The sequence below is a fragment of the Ilyonectria robusta genome (assembly GCF_021365365.1).
Source record: "Ilyonectria robusta strain PMI_751 chromosome Unknown BGZ61scaffold_13, whole genome shotgun sequence".
Classification (NCBI taxonomy): Eukaryota; Fungi; Ascomycota; class Sordariomycetes; order Hypocreales; family Nectriaceae; genus Ilyonectria; species Ilyonectria robusta.
Window position 1 is genome coordinate 247,145 of NW_025764447.1, and position 17,919 is coordinate 265,063.

A 17,919-nucleotide genomic window follows, 5' to 3' on the forward strand; every position below is an offset into this window, starting at 1 on the left:
AGCTGGCAACTGCAGCATTGCCCCCAATGTTGGGAGTGGGTGGGTTTAAACGGGGCTGAAGGATGTCGAGTGCGAGGCTCAGATCCGATCACCCTCGGTTCAGGTTAAAGCGGCCACAGCTCAGACCCAGTGCTCAATACAGATTCGGAGGTGGAAAGTCGACGGGATTAACCGGAGGCAAGTGGACGCCGGCCAACGACAAGGGAAATTCGCTCAATTGGATGGATTATGGGGGGACTCCTGCGCCTCAGGAGGTGGCTGAATGGGGGCTTTGTTTCAGCTCAAGGCGGCTGTGCATGGGGCGAGGTCATTCATAACAGAGCTCTCGGTCCAGTCTGGTTGAGGACCTCGTTTTCCACCCACACAGTACACTTCTCACCCGACACAAAATCATATACCATTAAGCTTCAAGGGACATCAAAGAATGGCTAGCGAGAAAGAAAACCTCGTCCGCGTCACTGGCGATGGAGACGGTACGTATTTCTCCTCTTAATTCCGCGACCCTCCCTCTAACCATTTTATCCAGAGAGTCACAAACCAATACCCACTCAAGTCATTACTAGGGGTGATGTGAGACGTTTCGGGATTCTTATCATCTGGCAGATGTTTAACATGATAAACATGGCTGTGAGATTGGTTGATTGGAAGGGTTGGAGCCAGGAAAGCCGCTCAAACAAAGGATGGCTTATAGCAGGAACTATTCAAACAATACTTACAATCTTCGCGGTTATCGCGGATTATATAGTGTGGCTACGGACATTGAAGGAGAGATAGAACCAAGGTCAGGGCGAAAGAAGTAGGTCCCACACTCCCGAATCTCCCCGCGATTAGCAGAAAACAAGGCAAACGCCTTCTCTCCGATCTGGGATCAGCTTTGAATCAGCTTTGACGTGGCAGAATCGGCGTGAAGCGACACGGATCAGTTGTTTATTTCGAAGGATGAGGAATATTATTAATCTACCCGAATTTCTAAATGACGCTCCAGCGGTGATAAATCCAATCGGTACGATCAGAAGCAAATTTCACGCAATTTTTAGCGCTTCGTTTCTCAGGTGTAGACCCATAACGGATGCATGGCCGCGCGGCCACTGATGCAATCCTTGCGTCCCCTGAGGAGGGAGATGGGCCCTGTAGGGTACCTACTTAGGTAGGGGTGGATAAATGGACAGCCAGCCAGCAGAAGGAAGACAAGGCCAAGGCGCAGTAGTAAGGCTTCTATTGTTAATGGGACTACGATGAGGCACTCGAGCGATATTCTCTAGTAATTAAATAGGCTATTATCAACGATGGATTCTGAGATTGAATGGGAAATTCACGACTACAGATTCATACAATCTGGGAGCTGAAATAAACTTAACTTTAGGGTTAAAGATGGTCGCAGATTTGCTCCCCTAAGCGCTGAAAGCCCTGTCTAGCTCCCTAGAAGGAGGATTTCTGAAACCCAGCTCTATGATCAACAGGGGCTCAATAGGTTACTCATGTTGCTATGGTGAAACAGGAGAATTCTTGCGTGCTTGACTGATTGATCGATGGTACAGAGGAGCTATGGCCAGTATGACGCCAAGCGTTTGCGGAGATGCGGGGTGAAACCAAGGAAGCTCTTCTTCCGCTCAGCGTCCGGTTTTGTCCTGAACCTCAAGGGCGCGCACAGAGCCTAAGGTTTCATAATAGCTGCCATCTCTGGTTACCCTCTGTTTCGGAGGCCTCAATTAAGCGCAAGAGATTGGGCCGGTATCGCATTCAGGGGCCATCTTCAAACATCGGGACGTACCCCTTCCGAGCTGGGATCTTCGGGATCTACATCTCCCGGCCAGAACCTCAAATCCGACTTCTCCGGACCAGGCGTCGTCATCTTCCTCTATAAGACTGACCCTTAGGCCATCAATTGAAGGAGGAGAAGTTAAGAGCCTGGAAGACCAGACCGAGCTCTTTACCTCTGGCGTTTTTTTTATACCTGGTCATAATCACCTCCTGCTCGGCTACTCGGGGAGAGACTTTCGGCTGAAATGGACAGGGTTATTGAAACGCCCGCATAGCTAGAGATCCGCCCGTTTGATCGCCAACAGCCCAATGATATTTCATCCCTGCTTTCATCCACTGGGGTTTGGAAAATCTGGTTAGAGTATAGGGTAGGAGTAATTCATGTCGGCTAGCAAAAGTTGAACGCTCGACTCGAAAGCCCTGGTATTGTCGAATATCACTGTTTAACAATTCACGCACATTTGCAACTTGAGAGCACCCTGTTTTGACCTGTATGACATCTAGCATTGGTGTAATCAGGGTGGTCTAGTCCAAATTTCCATTCCCTTCTACGTCTCTCGCTAGCTGTGTGGGGATTGACTCGCCTCACGCTAACGTCATGCTTCACTGTAGGCGCCCAGCCTCGATATCGACAAACCGCCTTGGCCATTGGGAATGAGTGGTTTATTCTTGAATAGGCTCTAGCCGAGATGTAGAATTTTTGCTTAAATTAGCTGCAGTGAGCATCTTGTGAGCATCACTTGGCATCACGCGACCACCTACTATAATTAGACAGAATCGATATCTCCAAGTTGTGCAATGCTGCCGCCAAGTGTTTTAAGCTTTTAAAGTTGACTGTTTTATCTTTCTCGCGTGGATTTTACTGGCAGGGGGTCTCGGAGAATACGCGGAGACAGGGTGGTAGTGGTGACTACAGTGTGAGACGAAGCCCTGTTTCACCACTTCATCCCTTCCCCCGCCACCTGGTGATCCCGTCTGGTGTTTGGCAGCTGTTCTGGAATTGGGAATGACGAGGCCTATGTTTGAAATTTTGGTCGAACTGAAGAAATTTACGGGTTTGTTGTGGTGGTTCTTTTATTTTCTGGGACTTGGGTCTGGAGACGGGGTATTTTCGGCGGGCCGGGGAAGCCATGCTGGATCTCATCCAAGCTCGTGGGCACGACTCTTGGCCATTTATCTCGACCAATTGCCATGAGACGTCAAGAACTAATAATAAAGACGTTCTTGGCGTGTTGGGTTACGTTTGTGTCAAATCGATCCTCATTCTAGGCATTGGGACTATTCTTGGTGGAGCCAAGCAATACGCCGTTTTGGAAGTCTTGGCTCTTGACCAATATCCCCCAGTGACGGCCTTGGCGATAGTTTCATTGAGTTTCCAGGGCGTGTAACGTCCCTGGAGACTGTCACAGCCAAGACAACGATGCGCCCAAGGCCCATTATTCTTAGCGATCCTAAACATCGGTACGGAGTACTACGACAATGTCTATAAAGCCGTTTTGACATCCGGTGAAAACGTTTCTTCCTTCCTCTCCATCCACTTCAAGCACAATATTCACTTTGCATTTCAACCCGCTTCTTCTCTTCTCTACTCTTCGCAGGTTCGAAGATTCTTTATTTCCGGTTATTTTAACCCCTTCGTCCTCTTCACCTTCCCAACACTTTATCCTTCACGAGCCCTTCTCTCAAAATGCGTCTCACTCAAGCCGCCGCCCTCGGGCTCTCTCTGCTTTTCGCCACTGCTACCGCCGCTCCCACTCACCAACACTCTGCTCGCTTGGCCATCAAAGTCGGAAATGAAACTGAGACCCCGGCGGCTGGCGAGGAGGCTGGTGAGGCTGAAGGCGAAGAGGGCAATGAGGTTGAGACCGAGGGAGCTTTCGGGACTGCTGTTGCCCTGACCGGAGGCGATGTCAAGCAGGATGTGCTTTTCCCTCCAGGAGTAAGCCTCAGACAATGCACCTGAAATATTAACGTACTGCTGACAATTGTCTAGACGAATGGAGTCTTGGAGGTTGAGTTCCAGAACGCCGAAGGGAGAACGCTCACAGTCACTGAAAACACGACTCCGGCCCCTCCCCCAGATGGCTTTGTGGCTGCCGAGGCCGTCTCTTACAAGATCGACCTCGCTGAAGGCGCCGATAACCTCACGCTATCGAAGGTGGACTACATTCTCAACGCAGGAAGTAAGTGCCCCTCAATTTGTCTGCTAGAAACATTGTATAGTGCGAATACTAATCTCCATGATTTAGGCACTCTCGACATTAGTGGAGGCAAGATTGGTCGATTGTGCACTGAGGCAAATGCCTTCTTGATTGATTCTGCAGTTGGCGAATTGGAGTTCGAGGCAGAGGAGAATGAGCTCACTCTGTCAGTCGCCAATATTAACGGAGAATGGGCAATCTTCTTGCCCGCTGAAGCCGGTGCAGCTGATCCTGCGGCTGGGGAAGAGGCCGCAGCGACTGAGACTCCTGCGGCTGGAGAAGAGGCCACAGCGACTGAGACTCCTGCGGCTGGTGAAGAGGCCGCAGCAACTGAGACTCCCGCGGCTACGGCTACCCCTGCCGCTGGTGAAGGGGCTGAAGAGACCCCTGCCGCTGACGAGGGAGCCGAAGATACGGAGTCCACCCCCGAGTCCAGGCTCATCGATGCTATCACAGAGCTACTGAGTGGAAACCAGGCCGCCTAACTCAGAGGTAGTTAGAGGTACCGCGTGGCTTGGAAGGGAAGAAGAGCAAGGGGGGTGTTTGGTATTAGGAGCGATTGATGCATTTCAACTACGGCGGTGGTGAGCAACGTTCCCAAAAGAAAAAAAAAATATGGCTGGCGGTTGCCAAGTGCAGAAGTAGAAGTACGGCTGCTGTGATTCAGGTGAGAGCCTGTTGTTGCCCTACCAGTCACGATGTGGGTGGGGTTGTATCTAGATACTTCGTGCTCAATGTCAATAAATAGAAACCTCAGCCTGGAGAAATAGCAGTCTGGCCTTTTTGTTACATTTTTACGATTCAATTATTTAGAAAATCGTTCCGATTCATCCACTTTGCTAATCTGTACGGGGATATACGACTTGGGCGACGTCGGTAAATTTAACCATATTTAGTCGTGTTAAGGTGCAGATTCATCGCGCTGTTTGATATGCCACGCTAACCCTTGGAAGTTGAATCTGTATGGAAATAGTCTTGGACTTGGTGTCGCTGGGACGCTGGAGGTGCAGCTCGTGAAAAATGGAGCAAGCGAAGTCATGGCTTTCCGCGGCGCATTGTACTCTGGAGCTGCATGGACCGTTGTAGCTCTAGCCTTGGATCTTGCATTTGTTAGAATGCAAAAGCAAGATCGATTAATGCCATGGATGCACATGATGGCTTTCTTCGTCGCATTTCTCATGTCGCTTGCGGCAGGTCTAGTAACCTAGCTAATCGGAATCGGGTTTCGTTGGGTCACAAACCAGTTCTATACCCCGTACCACTCGTCGTTGCAGTGAGTCGATTCTGGTCGATGCTCTGGCGAGAGAGATGCTGTTGGACCCAGCGATGCCCGCTCAGCAAAATGATAAGGTGGCGGACCAGGAGCTGGATAAAGAGATGCTGGGGTCTGTCACCCGTGGTAGATTTAGCGCATAATTTCCTGTTCCTTGTCTACAGATTTCCCCTCGCACACAGCTATTGCCACAGATCTCCACTACTCCGTGGAGATGAGAGCCAGTGGGATTATTTTCGGAGTCAATTAATAAGCGCCTCAGATCCCCAATTTTGGCAGATATCCAAGAGACGGGAATGGTACAGATGAAGATCGCGACCTGATAGCGTCAGGAATATTTCAACGATCAACATGGCCGAGATAAAGGTCAGAGATAGTGATAGCAGGTCAGATAGCCTTGGTTTAACCCAAATGCGATACGATAAGAACTGTTGCAAGCTCCGAGACCCTAAAATACTCGGCTAACCACCAAAATGGAAAAGATAAGCTCTCAGTTCTCATGATTCTGTATCCGCACTCTCCAGCAAGCGGACATGTCGAGATTTAGGGACGAATCAGAACAATTGCAATAATCCTGTTACCGACATCGTCAAGCATGGCAGCTACCAATGCGACGAGATAGACAGTCCAGAGTCATCAACCCTCTGTCTCCTGGGATACTGGGCCAACGCTCGGCTGTAACATGTGTTTAAAAGCACGCGGCATCCATAAATCTATCCTTCCTGCTCGCTAGAAAGCCACAATTTTGGCATCTCGCCTGCATCATGTCTCCGACAACCATGCAAGAAGACCACCTTCCGCACACATTTGGGCTGTGGAGCGGCATCAGCGTTGGCTGGCTGACCCTTAACGTTTTCGGAGGCTTGTCGTTTATTCTGTTTGTCAGTCTTTCTGCAGGAGGTACTCCGGCTCTTCTCTATGGCTTGTAAGTTCTCTCGGGGGTCCATCTATAATCTCTACTAATTTACGAAGTATTGGCTCAACTGTTTGTGTCTTCTGCATCATCTTGGTGTTTGCGCAGTGTGCATCCAGATTCTCGACGGCCAGTAAGCCCAAGTGTCAACCAGTCTCAATAAGACCTTACGAACATAATCACAGGCGGTGCCTACCATTATGAACGCGGAGAAAGCAACACGACTGACTGGTCATGCAGTGTACCTATCGTGGAGCTTATCGGGCTCGCAACTGGCAGCGATGCATCAGCTGTTTTGTCTTGTCTGATTCTCATTATCAAGAACGGAACTTCTGCTCTGAGAAGCGACATCGCAATGAGCAGGCAAGGTTATGCCTTTTCGAGGGATGGTGGTTTGTTCTGGAACGAAAGGTCGGCTGGATACGCCACATCATCGCTTGACAAAGTTTCTGACATAAGTTAGACTTACGCGACTGTCTCCAAAGTCACACTTGCCAACCTGGTCAATCAACTTACCTTCGGCCCTAGTCACCCTCATTGGCCTTGTTTCAGTATCCCCATCGTTGATAGCATGGCATTTGCTCATACAATCCTGCAGCTATCTGTTCTCAAGTGCAGCTTTTAACGCCATCATCGGGTCTCAAGCTGTGTGCATGATTATAAGTTTTGGTAAGACAACGTCAGAGGGGTTTCATGGTTTCCCACAATACTAATTGCTTCCAGGCTCTCCGGCCTTGATCCTTCTCATCACCCGCAAGAAATCATTGCCCGTTGGTGGTAGGTATAAATATATATATTTTTTTTTAAGCTTTACTCAATATCATCAGATAGATCAAAGCCATACAGTATTCTCAAACAGTATGTATAAATATATTATGACAGAGATACTTCCATCCTGGAAGAGTTATAAATCGACCACCTCGACCATGGGCTCCTTTGGTGGAGTGTTCCTACTCCTACTTCTCCGATACGCCTCCCGCTGGGCTTCTTGCACATATGGCACCAGCCCCCCAGACCCCATGTTGCTCACGCTTGCGGGCACGCTTAGATACGTGGGAATGTCCCCGTAGAGCTCCGGGAACTGCACGAAGAAGTCCGGGCACATGGTCCAGGCGCTAATATCCCTGATGCGCTCCTCGAAGAGAGGCGACAGGTGGTATCGGCCTGTTTCCGAGTTGTGCATGTAGGTATCTCGGAAGTCGTACGGCCACATGATTTTGAAGTTGCCGCGGAAGAGATCCCAGAACATGTTTGTGCAGTATTGGTGTTGCGAGAAGACGAATCGCTCTCGTATGCCGGGCCTTGGCCTCGTTAGTGCCGTTTCTGTGCTGAATGAATAGAGGGTCTTACCAAACAAAGTAGTCGATGGCGTATGAGTGTGCTATGGCTTGTGAAGGTCTAGATGATTTGTTAACTTCATACTCGCTCCGGGGCATGGGTACTCACCTCATAAGAAACCAATGCGGGACAGAGGCATGTCTCTCCAGGGTTGGATCGCCGTGGTACGTCATCAAGATATGCATCATCCTCAAGATGGCGAGGCGCTCTATCTGGGAGCACGTCTTGAAGCAGACCTGGTCAACGCCTTGCAGCTTTCGCCAAGACTCGGTCATCCTGCCCTCCTGTTCGACGCTGTCCCATCCCTCTAAGACGGCGCGGATGGGCGTGTCCTCGCTCGTCAGGTCTTCGGCCATGATTTCTGCGCGGGACAGCCTCGTGGACCTCCCCAGCGACTCGTTTGCGGCCCGCCATTTGTTCACGGGGCTCTGGGATCCTTGTCGGCCAGGATCGGACGAGTTGCAGAAGCATTCAATTGCCGGTCTGGGGACAATGACATCGTCGACGTACGAGCCATCACCGCTCGAGACGCTGCCTGGGGGGAGATTCAGCACGCTGAGGTCGTCGATAGGATTGGCGTGATGGTCGAAGCCGCAGCCCACAGCGGGATTAGCTTGTAGTCCGCTGAGGCAGCCTACGGCCGCATTGGGCTGGATCCCGGCGAGGCCGCACATGGGGTCGTCCCAGATGGCCGAGTCAGTTGAGCCGGGGGGAATCTGCAGTGGTGGAGGATGGGATGGTAGGCCTGGATGGGATTCCGGGTAAATGACGCTCCGTGATGGTCGTGAAGGCTGCGACTGCGACTGCGACTGCGTGACGAGAGCTCCAGCACCAGACTCGGACGGGCTGCCCTCGTTAAGATGGCGATGGATGGTGCTGTCCAGAGACCGCAGAACCTGCCTCGCCTTGTCCCTCTCCTTGGTCACCTGCGACAGCTGGTCCATCAGCGACAGGATCTGGGTGTTGGCATCGCTGTGGCGGAGATGCTCCACCATGGCCTCGAGCTCAGCGATGCGGCTCTTTGTGCGTTCGCGCGCGAGCCGCTGCGCTTTGCGGTCCAGCTCGCGCTTCTTGAGGCGACGCGAGTCGGTGCTGTCGTCGGGCGGCTTGTCGGCAGCGACGGGCGGTTTTGACGGCGGATATTCCATCATGAGAGACGTCTGGACAGTCTGGAGAGCGGTTTGAGAGAGGCTCTGGTATGTGGGCAAGTGGAGATTCCCAGGATGTGGAGGATCTGGAGATGGAGGATGTGGCGGGTTGGGTGGGGACAGAATGGGGACAAGGGGACAAGGGGATAATGGACAAGGGGGACAAAATGGACCAAAACTACAAGGAATCAGCAGCGAGATGCCCGTCTTATCAACAATGCGGGGAAGCGGGCTCTCGTGACGCCGACAGATCGATCCCATCACTAAGAGTCGACGCCAATTGGTTCGTCCTGAGACACTTTGCTTTTGCCAAAACTCCAAGGCAGCTGAAATGCCACTGTAAATTCGCCACGGCGATTCTTTGCGTTTCCTTTGCTCCCTTTAATGCCTCTCTCTCTCTCTCTCTCTCTCTCTGTATGTCTCCCTCTCACCCTTGATGACGACATGGATTCGTTCCGTATTCGTCCGTCTTCATTCCATAAGTAATGCCCACCCTGTTCTCTCCTCCATCACCCCCTATCCCGTCTTCCGCCTCGTCAACACCAAATTCAACCCCGGCGACGCCAGCGTAAATCCATCCTTCAACCCTCCCAAGAACTGCTCAGGGGTGCACCCCGGCGACAGCTTCACGTCGTATCGTCGCAGCACTTGACTCGTTACGTAACGAAGCTCCATTAGGCCCAATTGCTTGCCGACACACGAATAGCGGCCTAGGCTCGAATTAGCATAGTCCAAATTGGAGAGACGCGTCAGTGACATACCCATGGAAAAGGGATGGAAAACAGACGCGTCCTTGGTCAGTTCCGGTTGACTTGTCCATCTCTCGGGAATGAATTCGTTAGGATGGTCAAATAGTCTCTTGTCTGTAATATTCATTAGCTCATTCAATATCCACCATCCCCATCTCTATACTCACCTCGGTATAGGGTATGCGCCGGAATTTGCACAATCGTATCCCCGGGAATGAAGACATCTCCAACCTGTAGGCCCTGGGGAGGCGTCATCCTCTGGAGTCCGGAAGGAACGGGCGGGTGAAGTCGGAGGGACTCGTCGATGCAGGCTTGTAGATATTTTAGTTTTGAGAGGGCAAGATGATCCGGCTCGTTTCGTTCCGTATAGTATTGGTCAATCTCTTCCTGTAGTCGACGGCAGGCCTCTGGGTTGGTGGCGAGCTCGAAGAAGAGGCACGTCAGGGATGCAGCAGTAGTATCACTAGGAAATATGAGTACGAGACAAAGACACGAGCACACATATCCACTCACCTTCCAGCCACGACGATCAAGTGAGCGTCTCCGTGGAGGTCGACCGTGTCTTGCTTAACCGGCTTCTCAATCGCATTATAATCGGATAGAATCCACGAAAAGACATCTGGATCATCGGGTTTGTTCTAGAAACGCGTTAGTCAGACGACAGTTGATAGGTGACCTCCCAGTGCGCCGTCACATTACAGACCACACTAATGCAACTAGATGTGCTACTTGTCGCCCAGCAAATAGGGAATCATTGTCTCGCATACCTTTTGTCTTTCAACCACTTGCGACGAGAGCCAACTCTGGAACTTCAAGTGCTCGTAGTTGAGACCTGGAATCTCCTTGAACAGCGGGAAGATCCAGACCAAGTGGCTAAAGGCGCTGACGGCCAACATGTTGGTGTGAACCGACTTCATAAAGTAGTGCACCACCCCGTTCTTGACCATGTCAAAACTCTTGCCGAAAGCGAGATCGCCCATGACGTCGAAGCTGTAAAAGTTGAACATTGTCGACGCATCGAAAGGCAGCCCTTGCACCTCTTCCAGCTTTTCGAGGAGCAGGTTCGTGTACTTTGCGACTCGGGGCTCGTAATCTCGGAGGGCTTGAAGTCACGTTAGCGAAACTCGGGGTTCCTATGTGAAGAAGCCGTCTAAATACGTACCCTTTGTGCTGAAAGCCTTGTCCCAGGTCTTTCTGCGTACGGCATGCGCCTTGTTATCGCGCATCATGTGCAGGGAGAGCACAGGGTACAGGATATTGTACCAAGGACCCTTTGTGCATGGTGAAGTGTTAGAATGGATGAGAGGAAAGGCTTTTGGGTCAGAAATGGATAGTTCGGAAGGGCCTATAATTGTCAATGGGTGTTCGGTTCGAAATGGATCGAGAAACAACTCACCGAGGCGAACGATGTCGCCGTATTTTTCGTGCAACTGCTGCACTTCCTCGTAGAGTTGGAATTTCTTGACAGACAGAGATGTAACGTAGAAATTAGAAATCCTGGCCCAAAAAGGACCGGGGAAGCGATTGAGTCGATGAAAGGCGCCTCGATAGACCAGGATACTCGAGTAGAGGCCCGCCCAGACGGCCGAAGACAAAAGCGAAGCCGCTTTGAATGCCTCCCAGCGAGTGCCAAACTCCTCAGCGCCAGAGTAGAAAAGAACACCGGCGAGGGAAGCATTAAGGATAATGGAAGTTCCTAAAAGTTTGGTCGTGTAGAGATCCCATTCTCCGCGGGTGAAGACGCCAACGTGCAGCAAAACGCCCACCGCGAAGGCCGCCGCATAGCCAGTCTGGCTTTGCACATGCGCAAGCAAAGAATCCATAGTTGACGTGTCGTTTGTGGAATCCAGCCGCGACTCAAAAGCCGTCACGGGCAAGGTAATAAATATCCCCAGTCTTTGACTTTCGGTTTCCTAATCTCCCTTCCATCGAATGATGCCAACACGATACGAACAGTCATGTCATGGTCTGCACGGTCAGACAGTGCAATTGATTCATAGTACGTTCCCCCGCCTGGTCATGGCTATGTTTGCAGTTTCGCTCATTGGTGGGCGGACTGGCGCATATCTGAGCTGCCCGCTCGACTGGGCTGCGAGTCAGGTCGAGTCAGACGGCCCTGACATGGCGAACCTGGGAAGCGGGGGCTTGGATGTATCCCCGGGGTTCCCAGTCTAGCCATTCCGCGTTACGGCGAGAAGACAGCACCGAGCCTCCGCGTCTTGATGCTTGTTTGCGGGGAGCTCTGCGGGGAAGCCAATGGAGCCTCTGTGATAGGATAAAGTCGCCGGTTATAAGTATGGGGTATCTCCCCAGCCGAGGTCAGCGGGGGCGGCCCGGATCGATATCGTTGGCGCCAGGATGCGAGTCCATGCCAAGAGATTCAGGGGTCCTGTATGGAGTATGGAGTATGTCTGGGGTATTTTAGGCTCCTTCCGCTTGGCCCCTCTTGACTCATAAAGCTGGCCAGCCCGTTCAGTTTGATTACCAACATTGATGTCGACGTCGAGGATGTTGACTTGCGCCGATCTCGACTGTGGGGTAGATGAACAGGCAACAATAAACAGGGAAAACGTGGGATTTTGTATGAATGCATCGCGAGGAAGAAGACTGCTTCAAGTGTATTGCAATGAATTGAACGGCTTAATGTCAAGTAATATTTCAGAAATTACACTGTTCGTAGACCGCTAAACTACCTCAAATCGAGAACTACTCTGCCCTGGATCTTACCACTCTCTATTTCCTCAAATACCTATGGAGCAAGTTAGAGTCAGAGCTCACGTACACAGTTCTGTACTTACGCTTGAAAGATCTTCCATCTTGCGGAGCTGATACTGCGGAGTAACGCCACCCGACGCTGCAAGCTCTAGGCACTGCTTCGCATCCAGTCGGTTACCGGTTTTCGTAGCTGATGCGTGTGAGACAATGCCCTGGATATACAGCAGAGAATACATACCGATAATCCTGAGTTCATCCGTCACCATTGCGACGATATTCGGGATCAAGGCCCCCTCCTTCTCCGGGATGCCAACGCAGGCCACGGTTCCTCTAAATCCAAGCCATGACATTGCCTGCGCGTATGCCCTTGAGCTTGACGCGCACATCAATGCGACTCGTGCACCGCCGCTGGTGATGTCCTTTACTCTAGCGGCGAGATCCGCGTCCGTAGAAAACTTGGTGAAGTCGACGAATTCGTTGGCCCCTAGACTGCGACAGAGTTCTTCCTTTGCCCCGGTATCAACGGCGAGGACCTTTCCACCGAGTGCTTTGGCATATTGAATGGCCAAGTGGCCCAGACCACCACCGGCTCCTGAAATGACGACCCAGTCTCCTACTCGCATACCGGCCGTTCGTAAGGATGTGTAAACTGTAATTCCGCCGCACATGAGCGGCGCGGCGGCGGCAAGATCCAGGCCGCTTGGGATGGGTGTAACATAGTGAGCGGGGGCAAGGCAGTACTGCTGGAAGGTCCCTGGTGTAAAGTATCCGGATATCTTGGTTTTCTTACACGAAGACTCTCCGCCTTCGAGGCAATTGTCTTGGTCGAACAGTTAGGCTCCGTCGAATCCTCCACGATCTTAGAATCACTCACCACATGTAAGACAGGCATCGGCGGCGTATTTGATGCCTACGTTGGATCCGATAGCAGGAAACTCAACCCCTTCACCGTGTGCAACGACTTGGCCAGCGCCTACGGAATTAGAATACTGATGTCAAGAATGTCAAACAGACATACCTTCATGGCCTCCAATCTGACCTGTACCGGTGGCGACATTAGTTCCATAATGATTAATACGCTTCATTGTTCTAAAACATACCTGGTTGTGTTGGAGCTGGCAGATTTGGGAAGTGGTTCATGCAAAATCCGATATCGGTATGACAAACGCCAGAGTACAGCCTTTGGTATGTTTAACACGAGCCAAGATAACCTGAGGGAGGCAGCTTACAGGCGCACCAAAACCTCTCCTCTTCCAGGCTTCGGGATAGGTAACTCGACGACCTCCGTCTTTAGAGTTCCTGGCTCGGAGTAGATGACCGCGCGGTTGGAAGTGGGCATTGTGACGTGTCCATTTGATTGAGACGAAACATCCGCGCTGGGACTCATCTTTGCTACTATTGTGATGGTTGATGGAGATCTTGCATGGACTTGGTTTATTAGTTGGTCTATATTTATAAAAACTGCTCTACCGAGGCAGCTCACAACCATGCATAGCCCAACAGATGGTCATCCCGTGATGCCTGTTCTTGACATCGACATAACCCTAACCCTTGCTAAACCATGGATCTAGCCCTGTTTGGACATCCAGATGCTCAGCCGACATCATTGGAGGCGATTCATGTAGCGCTAAAACCCCGCCTTGACTCAGAATTTACCTTGTCAGAATTATCCGATCGACTTCGCAAGCACGACTGACATGCTTCTCCGCACGATCCTGACATTGAAACCCCGTGATGGAGTTTCGCCATTATGGGGGAATGACCCGGGAAAGGGTTAGCCGGTGCATTAATAATTATTGCCTCGGTAGTTTGACCATCCCCGTATATATAGAGACTTTGGTAGGAAGGACTAGTTGTGAGGAGAAGGGCTATTATCCACAAAGTACAAGACAAAAACAACAAGAAAATGGAACCTCTAAGTTTTGACCAGTTCCGCAATGTCATTGACGGCAAACTCGTCGACTCTGAGACTACTCGCCATGGCATCAACCCTGCGACGCTCGAGGCACTCCCACCCGTTCCCAACAGCACACCCAAGGACGTAGATGCTGCCATAGCTGCGGCAAAGAAAGCTGCCGCAGGATGGGCCGACACGCCACTCGCCGAGCGCCAACAGGCTGTCTCCAAATACGCCGACGCCCTTGCTGCAAATGCAGAGGCCTTTGCAAAGATGTTGGTGCTTGAGCAGGGTAAACCGGTAGGTGATGAGAATGCACTTGCAACTTATTTTAGTTCATTGTCTGATGTTTTTTAAGCTGGCCGTTGCGACAGCAGAGATCAACATAACTGTTGGGCTTCTGAAGGGCGTTACGGAACTTCCTTTTCCGGAGCAAGTGGTCGATGATAACCCAGAACGCCGCGTCGTTACACGATATGTGCCACTAGGTTGGTTTAGATTCTTATGGTTTCGTGATCATAGGGCTGTGGAAATAACCATGTGAACATCTAGGCGTTGCGGTTGGTATCGTCCCTTGGAACTGTAAGTACCTATCGACCGTTTTCTGTGGCACATTAACTAATTCTACTAGTTCCGGTATCATTATGTTGGTAACCTTCCAATCATTGTGCCATCGATTAATACTAACCAATTTACTCCAGCTTCGTTCAAATTAGGACCAGCCCTCGTTGCTGGAAATGCCATGATTCTTAAGCCTTCGTATGTTCTGGCGGCTCTGTCCTGTATGAAGCCATGTACTGACCATTCCAGGCCATTTACACCCTACTGCGGCCTCAAGCTTGCAGAACTAGGTCGCGGCATCTTCCCTCCTGGAGTTTTGCAGGCGTTGAGTGGCGATGACAATCTTGGTCCCTGGTTGACATCCCACCCTGGTGTCAACAAGGTCAGCTTTACAGGCTCAACCCAGACTGGCATGAGAGTGATGCAAAGCTGCGCGAGCACATTGAAGAGAGTGACACTTGAGTTGTGAGTCTCCTTGAACAGATATCTGGAACTGTACTAACTGGGGTTAGGGGAGGAAATGACCCAGCAATTATCTGTGCGAATGTTGATGTTCCAACAGTTGCTGCTAGGGTAAGCAGATCTTGCTTGAATGTAATAAATATCGACGGTGCCTAACTATGACAGGTGACATCTCTCGCCCTTTACAACTCTGGCCAGGTAAGTTATGCGATGGGCTTGTAGGAACCACACGTGCTGATATCTGCAACAGGTCTGCATTGCTATTAAGCGAGTTTATGTTCACTCCGATATTTACGAAGAGTTCATCACTGAGGTGGCCCGCTGCGTGAATGCACTCAAGGTGGGCAATGGGTTGGACGAGGCTGTCTCAATCGGCCCAGTCCAAAACGCTCTTCAATTCGACCGCGTCAAGGATCTCGTATTATCCCTGAAAAAAGACGGTGCCAAGGTTCTGGCTGGAAGCGTCGACAATTTGTCGAGTGAGAAGGGATATTTTATCAACCCGATCGTTATTGAGAACCCGTCAGACGATTCGAGAATCGTCAAGGAGGAGCCATTCGGTACGTGCGCTATTCAAGCTGGGAGGCTAAGCTAATGACGTCCAGGTCCTGTGTTCCCGGTTCTCAAGTGGACTAGCGAAGAGGATGTAATCCGACGTGCGAATGATAGCGACATGGGTCTTGGAGCTTCTGTCTGGACACGAGATACGGAACAGGCGGATCGATTAGCCAAGAAGTTGGAGGCTGGTAACGTCTGGATTAATGCCCATTTGGAGCTTCAGGCTAATGCGACATTCGGTGGCCACAAGTTCAGTGGAATTGGGTCGGAGCTGGGACTCGATGGGCTGAAGTCATACTGCAATGCGCAGACTGTCTACTATAAGAAGGATGTCTAAGAGCGTTTGAAGTTATTTACGATGAAGTCTACTAGAAATATCATGCTCTTCCTGTCTACTCAATTGCAATTATTCCTACCCTGGACTTTCGATCAGCTCAGTCGACATCCTGGGCGTTGGTGGGGCTTCACTGTGGAGAACAACTCAGTCAGATGACGCTGATTAAGTGATACGGCAATAAAAGACGGGAGTTTATTACTCCACTGCACTGAACTGCAGAGTCATTATCCGCCCGCTGGGCGTCAGCTTCTGCCAACTTCGGTTGTGATTCTGTTGAGCGGGAATTGAAAACACCAACTGGAACGTCGATATGTCAGATCTAAACAAGGGGAGTCGTTCGTCGACATTCGCTTCTGCAGACAAGATTGGCTCGGAGCCTGTGAGCAAGGATGAGCCGCGAAATGGCTCAGATCCGAACGACGAGCTTCCCTCACCGGTTGACGGCCTGAAGACGACAATGAAAACGGAATCCGAATTTACACCTTCTACAACTCTTCCTCCGCCCCAACCCAACAATGACGCCGAAGGAGGTGTATTGGCATGGTTGCAAGTCGCCGGTTGCTTTTGTCTATATTGGAATAGTCTGTACGTATTTTTATGTTCCCACGCTCCTTAAAATGCACCAAGCCAATTGATCAACAGGGGACTCATAAATACCTTTGGCGTATTCCAGACCTTCTACGAAAACCACCTTCTCACAAACATGTCCTCATCAGACATCTCCTGGATCGGTTCCATCCAAATGTTCTTCCTCATGTCGGTTGGCATCATCATCGGCCCGCTGTACGATGCCGGCCACTGCCGTCTCCTTATCATCACTGGAGCATTCCTCGTCGTCTTCGGATTTATGATGACGAGCCTTTGTACAACCTACTGGCAAGTCATGCTTGCCCATGCTGTGTGTGTTGGCCTAGGAACCAGCTGCTTGTCAATTCCGTCCATCGCAATCGTCCCGCAATACTTTAAAGCTCGGCGTGCGCGAGCCATGAGCATTGCTACTGTCGGAAGCTGCGTGGGCGGAACTGTCTACCCGCTGATATTCCAAGGCTTGCAGCCGCGAATAGGCTTTCCATGGACCGTCCGGATCTTTGCTTTCATTTCACTCGCCATGTGCTGCTTCTCGCTCGCTGTATTGCGTCCGCGACTGCATGGAGGAAGGCGCTTCTCGGGAATTAAATCACTCATTGACCGTTCGGCATTCAGCAGTCCCTCGTACTCTGTATACGCAGTTGGCATCTTCTTCACCAATGTCGCCTGGTTTGTGCCTGTCTTCTACTTGCAGTCATATGCACTGGGCCACGGCCTCCGAGGTCAGGCTGTGGCTCTGTATCTCGTTGCGATACTCAACGCGGCCTCGATTCCTGGCCGAATTATCCTAGCCATGGTTTCCGACCGAGTTGGACCCCTTAATACCCTGGTATTCATCACAGCCTCCACAGCTATTGTCACGTTCTCATGGGCGGCGGTAAACACCGGTGCTGGAAATATCGTCTTTTCAATCTTTTATGGGTTCTTCTCCGGGAGCCTTGTGGCGGTGGCCCCAGTTGTCCTTGCATCCTTCACAACTGACCTGAGCCGCCTCGGGACAAGACTTGGGATGGTATCTTTTCTAAAGGGAATCGGATCACTGATAGGATCACCAGTTGCTGGAGCTATCCTCGCTCGTTCTGGTGGCGGCTACTTGGGTGTTCAGCTTTTTGCCGGTCTCTGCTTTCTGGTAACATTTTCGTTTCTCGTCATTTTGCGCATTATTCTTGGCGGAAAGCAGTGGAGTACTAGACTGTGACAATACACTTAGTAGAGTTGTACCTCAAACTGGCGCATAGCAGAATAGGAAAATTCCAGAGTGTAGTTAAGTCGAAAAAAATATATCGCCTGAAAAGAAACATGATATAAATGACACAATATTGAAGCCGGGACTCCAACCGATGGCAATGGGAGATGTCAACAAAGCAAGCAGCTCTTCAAATTAGTCTAACTATCAGTGCTTAAAACGTTTGCAATTT

At 50.8% G+C, this 17,919-nt stretch overlaps 8 protein-coding genes across 8 annotated transcripts; 5 read left to right on the top strand and 3 right to left on the bottom strand.

Moving 5' to 3' along the window:
* The first annotated feature begins 323 nt into the window (after positions 1-323).
* BGZ61DRAFT_454261 (uncharacterized protein) lies at positions 324-1,018 on the top strand. Its single transcript, XM_046246189.1, has 2 exons — positions 324-473; positions 527-1,018. The coding sequence occupies exons 1-2, from the start codon at positions 425-427 to the stop codon at positions 772-774; spliced, it is 297 nt and encodes a 98-aa protein (XP_046102648.1). The 5' UTR covers positions 324-424; the 3' UTR covers positions 775-1,018.
* Positions 1,019-3,448: 2,430 nt separating this feature from the next.
* Positions 3,449-4,447, top strand: BGZ61DRAFT_533818 (uncharacterized protein; the record flags this gene model as incomplete). Its single annotated transcript, XM_046254061.1, has 3 exons — positions 3,449-3,700; positions 3,755-3,944; positions 4,011-4,447. 3 exons carry the CDS (start codon positions 3,449-3,451, stop codon positions 4,445-4,447), a joined length of 879 nt encoding a protein of 292 aa, XP_046102649.1.
* Positions 4,448-5,999: 1,552 nt separating this feature from the next.
* On the top strand, positions 6,000-6,611 carry BGZ61DRAFT_479377 (uncharacterized protein; the record flags this gene model as incomplete). Its single annotated transcript, XM_046249101.1, has 3 exons — positions 6,000-6,160; positions 6,208-6,281; positions 6,334-6,611. 3 exons carry the CDS (start codon positions 6,000-6,002, stop codon positions 6,609-6,611), a joined length of 513 nt encoding a protein of 170 aa, XP_046102650.1.
* Positions 6,612-6,925: 314 nt separating this feature from the next.
* Positions 6,926-8,779, bottom strand: BGZ61DRAFT_422751 (uncharacterized protein). Its single transcript, XM_046243537.1, has 3 exons — positions 7,595-8,779; positions 7,499-7,546; positions 6,926-7,449 (listed from the first exon to the last, which is right to left on the bottom strand). Exons 1-3 carry the CDS (start codon positions 8,635-8,637, stop codon positions 7,053-7,055), a joined length of 1,488 nt encoding a protein of 495 aa, XP_046102651.1. The 5' UTR covers positions 8,638-8,779; the 3' UTR covers positions 6,926-7,052.
* A 371-nt stretch (positions 8,780-9,150) lies between these two features.
* On the bottom strand, positions 9,151-11,206 carry BGZ61DRAFT_355365 (benzoate 4-monooxygenase cytochrome P450; the record flags this gene model as incomplete). Its single annotated transcript, XM_046240700.1, has 7 exons — positions 9,151-9,349; positions 9,392-9,497; positions 9,551-9,846; positions 9,897-10,021; positions 10,169-10,476; positions 10,546-10,728; positions 10,780-11,206. The coding sequence occupies 7 exons, from the start codon at positions 11,204-11,206 to the stop codon at positions 9,151-9,153; spliced, it is 1,644 nt and encodes a 547-aa protein (XP_046102652.1).
* Positions 11,207-12,072: 866 nt separating this feature from the next.
* Positions 12,073-13,437, bottom strand: BGZ61DRAFT_355607 (alcohol dehydrogenase; the record flags this gene model as incomplete). Its single annotated transcript, XM_046240719.1, has 7 exons — positions 12,073-12,132; positions 12,182-12,288; positions 12,337-12,918; positions 12,973-13,071; positions 13,117-13,137; positions 13,199-13,278; positions 13,328-13,437. 7 exons carry the CDS (start codon positions 13,435-13,437, stop codon positions 12,073-12,075), a joined length of 1,059 nt encoding a protein of 352 aa, XP_046102653.1.
* A 567-nt stretch (positions 13,438-14,004) lies between these two features.
* On the top strand, positions 14,005-15,913 carry BGZ61DRAFT_495000 (4-trimethylaminobutyraldehyde dehydrogenase; the record flags this gene model as incomplete). Its single annotated transcript, XM_046250822.1, has 9 exons — positions 14,005-14,295; positions 14,354-14,483; positions 14,548-14,577; positions 14,697-14,754; positions 14,806-15,021; positions 15,069-15,129; positions 15,184-15,216; positions 15,269-15,578; positions 15,624-15,913. The coding sequence occupies 9 exons, from the start codon at positions 14,005-14,007 to the stop codon at positions 15,911-15,913; spliced, it is 1,419 nt and encodes a 472-aa protein (XP_046102654.1).
* A 457-nt stretch (positions 15,914-16,370) lies between these two features.
* On the top strand, positions 16,371-17,699 carry BGZ61DRAFT_355145 (major facilitator superfamily domain-containing protein; the record flags this gene model as incomplete). Its single annotated transcript, XM_046240684.1, has 2 exons — positions 16,371-16,498; positions 16,556-17,699. The coding sequence occupies 2 exons, from the start codon at positions 16,371-16,373 to the stop codon at positions 17,697-17,699; spliced, it is 1,272 nt and encodes a 423-aa protein (XP_046102655.1).
* Between the last annotated feature and the right edge of the window lie 220 nt (positions 17,700-17,919).

What these genes read in the sequence shown, in the direction of transcription:
- BGZ61DRAFT_454261 (XM_046246189.1), top strand. Translation starts at nt 425, where the DNA reads ATGGCTAGCGAGAAAGAAAACCTCGTCCGCGTCACTGGCGATGGAGAC. An exon ending in CGTCACTGGCGATGGAGACG is followed by an intron (nt 474 to 526) that starts GTACGTATTTCT and finishes CATTTTATCCAG; the next exon opens with AGAGTCACAAACCAATACCC.
- BGZ61DRAFT_422751 (XM_046243537.1), bottom strand. Translation starts at nt 8,637, where the DNA reads ATGATGGAATATCCGCCGTCAAAACCGCCCGTCGCTGCCGACAAGCCG. An exon ending in CCGCATTGGTTTCTTATGAG is followed by an intron (nt 7,547 to 7,594) that starts GTGAGTACCCAT and finishes CAAATCATCTAG; the next exon opens with ACCTTCACAAGCCATAGCAC. An exon ending in GCCATCGACTACTTTGTTTG is followed by an intron (nt 7,450 to 7,498) that starts GTAAGACCCTCT and finishes AACGAGGCCAAG; the next exon opens with GCCCGGCATACGAGAGCGAT.